The following is a 9,327-nucleotide window of genomic DNA, read 5'->3' as shown; positions in this document are numbered from 1 at the left end:
TGGAATTTAATAGACTCATGGTTTTTGTATTCTGAAAAGTCTAGACACATCATCAGTGATGCTCCTGCAGTCATTCATTTTGAGTCTTTCAACATCACAAATCCTCCCGTCAGATGGGTACCAACTATCTGTAGTATAACATCCTCCTGCTGGCAGTCAGCAGCAGTGGCCAGCCACTACTCACTTGGTCTGCCTGCCAGCTCAACCTTTCCTTCCTACTTCATATCCAATAGGAAGCTCTTTCTGCTCCCCCCCAGTCTTCCCAATTTCCTCCTTATTTTCTCTCCGTTAGTCAACAGCTTCCACACTGATTAGACAGGGAGACCTCTGTACTTGTCTGCCCATCTTTATCCCTACAGTCCTGCACCAGCTCTTTGTAGTGCTTCCTCTCAAATGCCTCCTTCCAGCCACCTTCTTAGGTACTTGTTAATTTTCCCTCCACCTCTTCCACCACTGTAAGTGGGACTTTATACACTTTCGTCCGCTACGTCGCTACGAGCAGGCCCTGTTGGTACAGCCATGTCTTACACTTCCCCAGGTATCCAGTTTTTTCAGTACTCTTCAGCTTTGCTTCCCCCTCAGTCCTGTGGACATGGTTGTCCCTTAGCACCTTGTCATACCACTTTCCCAGATAATTTACGAGATTGTCCTTGATGCTTGGATGATTTTGCCTTGCATAAGCAGATGGCACTTGTCAGTAATTTTGAGTTTCATAATGATCACGCTCCCTTATTTCTTTGGGATGTATGTAATCTTAGGCAATGTTACCACCTTATCAAGTCTGGCTAGAACCAGTCTTGTCTGCACAATGTCTGGGAAGATGTTGTGATTGTGATGTCATCCATGAAGCCCCTTTTAACCTATTGTTGCACCCCTGTATCCATTGCTGGACCTCTGGGTACCCTTTCAGTTGCTGTAATGATAAAGTTCATGTTCAAGATGGGGGAGACTTTGAAGGTATAGTGCTGGGTCTTGGGGCTAAAACTGCTCAAGCATTTTTTTGTCACTTCATGTACTTCTTTCCATGTTGGTTTTGAGAATGAAGGTGGGGGGTTCTGCCATGCCCGTTTCTGGGTTGTTGCCAAGGGGTAGGTTTTATCAGGCTCAGTATGTGTCCTTTAGGAATTGAAGGGAAGTTGTAGGGATATTTAATGAAATGGGCTTTACTCTTCTTCTTTTCCTTGCTCATTTTTTTTTCTTCTTTCTTCTTAGTCGGCTGAGGCATTCCTGAAGGCTGCTTCTGAGTTTATTTATGTCTTCCCTTTCCCCGGGGCTGCTTATTTTGTACCTCCTTTTAACACTCTTGATCCCTTTGCTTAAGTTGTTGATCTCCTTTCTTGTGTTTGGTTGTTTTAATGCTTTCGTGTAGAGCTGCTCAAAAGCAGCTCAAAATCAAACAAAAACTTTACTGAAATTTGGAATATTGACTCATATCATCTGAAACATGATAAAGAGTTGGGACAGTTATGTGTTACAGTTATATGTCTTTGCTGTGGCAAAGACATAGTGTTAGTTTTTTTATCTGTGTATTCGCTGCACTGTGTACACAACTTGCAATTGATATGTTATTAAGAATGAGCATGAGCCCAAAGTTGCTCTTGTGCATGGGTTCTTTGTTTGTCTAAATCACATTTGATAATCTTTACAGTGAACGTTAGTATAAGGCATCGCTAAGTCTCACTTTATTATGGATAAAGTATGCATAACCCCCCTAATGGATATCAGATTGTGGGCTATGTGCATTTTTGTCTTTGCCTTTACAATTTCACGGTGTTTCTTTTTTTAATACACGTAAAAATGAATAATAAGAGACAGACTATAGTGCGTTGTATTGTGGAGGCTGATGTAGTCCCTCCTTATGTAAATATTCCTATATTTGTTTGAATCGAAAAAGAGCTCCACAAGATGAAATCTGATCCTGCAAACAAAATGTCAGACCAGGTACATCTTAAAACCAATCAGCGGGTGATTTTTACTGGTGTTTACCGTCGTTCTCCCGCTATGAACCAATCACAGCCAAGTCACGAGCCACCAGTTTCCGCACTGTTGGCCTATGCCTCTATTAAGAAGGCGGGATTTTACACTTGGCCTGTCTTCTGATTGGTTCACTCTGCTCTGCCATCCTTCCTCACTCAGGATCTGCTGCTCCACCTAACGGGAAGCAACGTCGGCTTAATCTTTCATTGACAGAAAAAAAAGGTGAAAGGCGAGACGAAAACGTCAGAAAATTGTCTTCGGTGAGTCACTTGCAATTTTAAAAATGATTCCAGCGGCAAATTACAATTTTATTCGTCAAAAAAGCATCGTTATTTTAACGTATTTTAACCCCCTGGACCCAGTGACGGAGCTTTCTGTCATGAGACTGAAGCAGGAGGAGGGACGGAGGTAGCATCTCGTACAGAGAGATGGAGGCCTTCATCTACAATCTAATAGAAACAGCTAGCTAGTTAGTTACACGCCTGTTTTTCTTAAACTTGATAGTTTAGCAGTTGCAGTTATTTTAGTTGTAGAGTTATATCCGGTTAAAACTTGATAGCTTTGCCGCATGTATAATTTATATTCTGGGGTCACATTTCTCAGCCATCGTAAGTTAGTGTTTCTTAATTTCTGAAACCTTGAACTTCAGTCTCAGCTCAGTAGACCTGCTCTGTTACTTGAGCCGTTCTCTTCTATAAACTAAGCACAGTGTATAGACAGTATTATCCGGAGAGCAAAGCATGGTACGCCCAGTGTCATGTGAGAATAGGGTCTGTCTTCGGGTAAAATTCTCCATTGCGCCTGCTACCTCACTGTCACACTTGATGGTTTACTGCGACACTTAAATAACCTTCTTATTCTGTTCTTTATGTTAACAGAAGGCATGGTGTGTTTGTCTGAGCATTTTCTCATTTAAAAACCTCTGGTGGTCTCTTGTTTTTCCCTCCCAACAGCCTTTAGCCACAATGATCCACAGCTTGTTCCTAATTAACGCTTCAGGGGATATTTTCCTGGAGAAGCACTGGAAAAGTGTGGTCAGCCGCTCCGTGTGCGACTACTTCTTTGAGGCCCAGGAGCGAGCTACTGAGCCAGAGAATGTCCCACCAGTTATCCCCACGCCTCATCACTACCTTATCAGTGTGCTCAGGCATCACATCTACTTTGTGGCGGTCATCCAGAGTGAGGTCCCGCCGCTCTTTGTCATCGAGTTCCTGCACAGAGTCGTAGACACCTTTCAGGTTGTTCCTCCCCTCTCATGTATGTTTCTGTCTACTTTTATCATTATTTGAAGTTAACTAAAAGTGCATATCCTGCTTGTGTGCTTTGTTCTCAGGACTATTTTGGAGTGTGTACAGAGGCGGCCATCAAGGACAATGTGGTAGTAGTCTATGAACTACTGGAGGAGATGCTGGATAACGGGTTTCCTCTGGCCACAGAGTCCAACATTCTTAAAGAACTCATTAAGCCTCCTACCATCCTCCGCACCATGGTCAACACCATCACAGGTCTTTCAGTCTTTTATTTGTGCTGCTTTTAATGTTGCCTGAAATCAGGAAGTAATGCTTTGTTCATACACAGCTGAGACTTCTTTCAGTAACAATTACAGTTCATCTAAATAGCACTGAATGAATTCAATTGACAGTGTGAGCCATGGCTTATGCAGGATATTACAGCAGCTGTTTGACTCTGTGTGCATGATCCTATACTGTTGTTAATTTCTGCTTCCAGGCAGCACCAATGTGGGTGAACAGCTCCCTACAGGCCAGCTGTCTGTAGTCCCCTGGCGGCGCACTGGGGTCAAGTACACAAACAATGAAGCTTATTTTGACGTGGTGGAGGAGATCGATGCGATCATCGATAAATCTGGTATTTCTTTTCAACTGTTTGTTGTGAAACATTTCACTGTTTGCTTGAATTATAATGCATGGGAGACATAGTAATTATTAATCCGCATTTAATCGGAAAGGCAGTAGCTCCATAGTGTAGTAGTTTGCACATTTGCTTAACAAGTGAAAGATCTCTGGTTCACTCCTTTTGGGGCTGCATCAGGAGGGGTATAAAATCTCTGCCAAATCAAACATGCAGAGCTACCTGCTGTGGTGACCTCTTGTGAATCAGGAAGAACCTGGAAGGAGTTTCTAGTCAATCAGTCAAAAAATAAAGAAAATGGCCAATACAATACATAAAATGTCAGCTTTACAACACAATTATTTGTACTTGCCTTCTCTTCTAACATGTTTTTTGCTTTCTGTTGTTGTCTCTAATCAACTCCACCCCCATAGGCTCCACCATCACAGCAGAAATACAGGGAGTCATTGATGCCTGCGTTAAATTGACGGGCATGCCTGATCTTACCCTCTCATTCATGGTGAGTTTCTTTTTTTCACAAACTCTATATTGTTATATTTTAAGCCTGTGAACTCTCCAGACAAATAACAGATGATTACAAATGGTCATAACTGTATAGCAAGCAGGGGGTTCTCCAAGGTGCAGCTTGGAAACATTTAAATCAATGTGCTGTACATTACAATTAATATTCACAGTAAAAGTCAAACATACAGTAACATTTACTTCCAAATATGTCATACCCACACTGTGCACATTTTGGACCCGAGTACTGAGAGGAGCTCAGCTGCCAGAGAATGTATTTATTTTCTTTTATACCACAGCATGCAGGGAGCTGATTTTCCAGAGTATCTGCACTTTGCTTCACAGTTTTGATGTTAAAACCTCCTGATAAAAGCTTCCTATAATATGCAAGTAGGGCTGCACAAGTAATCACATTTTAATCTTGATTACAATTTTGGCTTCCCACAATTGGGAGTAAAAACACAGCTGTCCAACACTGAAAATGTGTGCTCTGCCAAAAGAACACAAAGCCAAAGCAAATCAAGCTCTCCAAAAATCACTGCCTGACGATGTGCCTACATGAGCCCGTCATAGCTATTTCCTGCACCACGCCATGTGACGTTTCCTCGACTAGTCTGGACAAGTAAATGTATGTTACAGTGATGTTAACAAGAGCAAATTGCTTGTGCCGAAAGCTGACAATGTTTCCATGCACTTATTTTTTTCTCATTCTGTGATGGCATATTTATTTCTTTAGTTATACTCTATTTTGGGCAAAACCTTTTTTAGTACAAAGTCAAAAATGTAATCGTGCAGTTCTCCAATGCAAGACAGAAACACACTTCAGTAATCAAACTTCAGCTCAAGTGATCAGCTTCTCCCTCTCTCTCCCTGCATTGCCTCTTTCTTCCTGTCTCTTTGTTCTTTCTGACTCTTGCCTGGAGGTCCTTGTTGAAGTCTCTAGCAAGAGTTTGTGATCATGATGTGGTTTTTGTTATCCGTTACAATAGGAAAAAAATGAAACTAAGGAGGTCAAGAAAAAGCATGCCCCATGAGGGCAACTGAAATGCTCTCTGAGACTTTGACGTCTGCTGACTCGAGGTCTGCTTCTCAGAGAGGCAACCGTCCAGATGTGGTAGTTCACTGTGCAGCAGATAAGACTGATTTTATAGGTAGATAAAGTTAAAATTACTTAAAATATGTTGAAAGAAATAGGCTTTGATATGTGGAGGATTATTCCATTATGAATTTAATAAAAACAACGACGTGCGCATTTGATTATTTCATTTAAACAATCTGATCGATATTATGAGTGGACCTCTATTGGACTTTAAAACAACAGTCAACCTGTCTGTTTATAGCGTAGCTCTGCTATCACAGCACAGCCAGTTTTGACTAGAGGAAAGGTCAGCGGTCAGTGTAAGTCAGACTCAACTGAGTTTTGGTTTTAGGTTACTCTCCTGCCTACTTTATTTACAAGGTTTAATTGTTGCATCCAACAGTTATGGTGTCCAACAGTTTGAAATATTCAGTGCAAATTCCTTTGAAGAGTGTCTAATCTGAACGTCCACAAAAATTTACAGTGAAACTTGCTGACGAAAATCAAACGTTTCATGCAGTAACATCACAACTGTGTAAAGTGTTGCTGGAATAAGTGCTGTATGTTCTTACAGTGTACACTGGGTAAATACCAAAAAGAAATGGAAAGATATTAAAAGTATTTTAATGTTTTTGAAACTTCACCACTAATCTTCCTGACCCACTGCATTTCTTTCGCAGAATCCACGACTGCTGGATGATGTCAGTTTCCACCCATGTGTTCGGTTCAAGCGCTGGGAAGCCGAGCGGATCCTCTCCTTCATCCCACCCGATGGAAACTTCCGGTTGCTCTCCTACCACGTCAGCTCTCAGAAGTTAGTACTTTGCTGTGACACAGGCAACATACAACCGTTCATTTTCTAGTTCAGAACCCTGCTTTGGTTTGTGGAATCTGTCTTACTTTCCTGTTCACCAGAGAGGGGTGTTGCAGCCCCAGCCAGTGATAGATGGACAAAACTATTAACTATAGTCAGTGTCCTAAAATATGAATAATTAGTTTAACTGGCTAGTAGCAACATTTAACCCCATAGTTGACTCATTCCATATATCTAATTAGGATATAAACAGAAATGCTAATCCATAAAGTAGGATTCCACTGTCTAATAGCTGATGTTGTTTTATCACCTTCAGTTTGGTAGCCATCCCAGTGTACGTGAAACACAACATCACCTTCCGGGAGGGAAGTTCCCAGGGGCGTTTTGATTTGACCCTGGGCCCCAAACAGACGATGGGCAAGGCCGTGGAGTCGGTCCTAGTCAGCAGCCAGCTGCCCCGGGGCGTCCTCAATGCCAACCTGAACCCCTCCCAGGGAACATACACCTTTGACCCAGTCACAAAGGTAACTTTGCAGCAATCTTTATATCACAAAAACACAGATGAAGGGAAGTGTAAATAATAGAATGAATAAATATATAAACCCGAATTATCTGAATATGTTTAAGAGACAAAATATTTAATTCTGTCATCTTGGTGCATTTTTTTTTTCTTTTTAAACCAGTTGTTGACATGGGATGTTGGCAAGATCAACCCACAGAAGCTTCCCAGTCTGAAGGGCACCATGAGCCTGCAGGCTGGAGCATCCAAACCTGATGAGAACCCCACCATCAATATTCAGTTCAAGATCCAACAGATGGCCATTTCAGGTACACACACATCATCTGAACCTCATGTTCATGTACATGTGACTGTTGCCTTTCAAGAATTCCTTCATTTCTTATTTGTGATCCTCTCTCTTCTTGCACTTAGTGACCAAGCTGAACATTGAATGAGATTCATAATTTCACTGTAATAATGAAAATGAGCTCCACTTTGCCTTTTAAACCACAGAAAAGTTAATTCAACCCCCACACAGTCAGGCTCAGTCTGGTCAGCTGACAACCACCTGACAGTCCCATTGTAGGGGAACAGTGAGACGGTGACCACTAGATGGCGCTACACCCATAAATAAACCTCCTTGCATGACACCAGGAAATAGATTATATTTTCAGTGAAGTATAAAACAACCATCTTAGTTTTTCAAGTTTCACTAAGGGTTGACACGTTTATGAAAATATGATGTTTTACAGTGTGACACAGAATGTAACGGTAATACTAAACTCGGAGCAAACAAAGCCTTTGGAGCTTTAGGAATCTCTTGTTGAAATCTCTGTAGAGGTTTTAGTTGAAACATCTCTAGAAGAGCCCTCCACCATCAAGCCGCCTAGCCAGATAGTTAACCCTGGTATTTGTTCTGTTCCAGTAACACATAAGTCTAATAAATTCTTGATGTTTTTCTCTCCTTCATCAGGACTGAAAGTGAATCGGCTAGACATGTATGGTGAGAAGTATAAACCTTTCAAAGGCATCAAGTACATGACCAAGGCTGGTAAGTTCCAGGTCCGGACTTAAAGACTGCTTCTCTGTGACAACCGGACTGAGCCACCATGAGACTAAGGGGTGATGTGATGGGAAAGAGGAGTTGGTACGTTCCCTGTGCTTATGCATTTACCCATGAAGGCTTACCAATACAAACTGGAGGCTCCTTGTAGCAGTTCTGAGTGGACTATTACACATAGACGTGAAACCTTTGTTGTAGAACTTTGCCTAAATCAGGCAAGTTTGAAGCAAGTGTCCTAAAACATTTCCAACACTGTCCTTGCCGAACTCAGACAAACCACACTAACCCAATAAAGATTTGTCCATATAATACACCGTTTACAGGATTTTCACTGACGGTGTTAACAAACCAAATTCATGTATTTAGATAAGGCTGGATTACTGGATAAATGGACCCTAGAGTATATTAAAACAGAACTTCTCCACAAAGAAATTAGAATTAATTAGGAAGTAGTGACCTGTACATTTTGCCAGGAATCTACTATTCTAGGTTCAGATGACTCTGCAAGGTAAAAGGTATTGTTTGACAGTGCTGTAGCATATTTAAGCAGTTAAATTCAAATGAAATGTCACGGACCTACAATAATGGTCTGAGCTCCAAAGAGTCCCAAAGAGTTGTTACTGCCAGTGAAAATCCACACTATACTTCTTATCCTGCTGTCCAGGTTTTCATTTTTTTCCCAGCACCCTGGGCCTTCTTTTTTCTGTTTATTCTGTTCTTTGTTTCTTCTTTGCCGCAGTTTGATGATATTGTCTGCAACACTGGAGTCAGCATGCTGATGTATTAGACGTGTCTCTGAAACTGTCCTCAATCTTTGAAGTTTTTTTTTTTTTTTTTTTTTGTTTGCAAATAAGAACGATACAGTTTTTTTTTTTTTTTGTTTTTTTTTTTTTAGCTATTTATTACCAGAAAGCCATGCATGTTCACCTCTTTTTATTCAGCTGTAATTGTGATTAATTACAGAATGTTGTCATTAAATTTCTTGGAAAATAAGGTTGATCCTGACAGTTTGGTGCTTAACCCTATGGTCCAAATGCTCCAAAAATGTTATCTCAGCCTTTATAGTATGATGTGCATTTTTTTTTTTTTAAGTTTGTCTTTGCATACATTGTATAAACATAAGATTATGATTGTCGCCATGGAAACTGGTGAGCTGGCTAAATCAATAAGAGTGTAATAAAGTGATGCATCCGTGCCTCAGGGTCTCGGCTGGAATCAGCCCACCATCACATTGTGGTCTCATAAAGCTGGCATGGAGAGTCATGGTTGCTACAGATACGGTTTGGTGTTAACAGCTCAGAGTATAACGAAAACAAAAGTGTGTTAAGATATAACAGCGCGGTACCTCAGAAGAAATGCTTTGTGTTTACAGCAAAATGTTTGTGTTTCTTAAACAGCCTCCAATGGAGTGTAAAAACGGTGAAAAAAATAAAGAATTTGATGTGTTATAACAGAGCAATAACACTGATTACTAAATGTGTATAATGTGGTGTTTTCCACATATGATATTGTGTTACCAGTTACAA

At 40.9% G+C, this 9,327-nt stretch overlaps 1 protein-coding gene across 1 annotated transcript; it reads left to right on the top strand.

Moving 5' to 3' along the window:
- Nucleotides 1-2,133: 2,133 nt before the first annotated feature.
- Nucleotides 2,134-8,646, top strand: ap3m2 (adaptor related protein complex 3 subunit mu 2). The gene is made up of 9 exons (XM_063490523.1): nucleotides 2,134-2,237; nucleotides 2,931-3,215; nucleotides 3,311-3,482; nucleotides 3,706-3,843; nucleotides 4,260-4,345; nucleotides 6,106-6,239; nucleotides 6,556-6,763; nucleotides 6,923-7,067; nucleotides 7,712-8,646. Exons 2-9 carry the CDS (start codon nucleotides 2,943-2,945, stop codon nucleotides 7,810-7,812), a joined length of 1,257 nt encoding a protein of 418 aa, XP_063346593.1. The 5' UTR covers nucleotides 2,134-2,237; nucleotides 2,931-2,942; the 3' UTR covers nucleotides 7,813-8,646.
- The last annotated feature ends 681 nt before the right edge of the window (nucleotides 8,647-9,327 follow it).

This window comes from Pelmatolapia mariae, linkage group LG12 (genome assembly GCF_036321145.2).
Source record: "Pelmatolapia mariae isolate MD_Pm_ZW linkage group LG12, Pm_UMD_F_2, whole genome shotgun sequence".
In the NCBI taxonomy this organism is placed as follows: Eukaryota; Metazoa; Chordata; class Actinopteri; order Cichliformes; family Cichlidae; genus Pelmatolapia; species Pelmatolapia mariae.
Note: the sequence above shows the minus strand (reverse complement) of the source record. Positions and strands in the feature narration are given on the sequence as shown.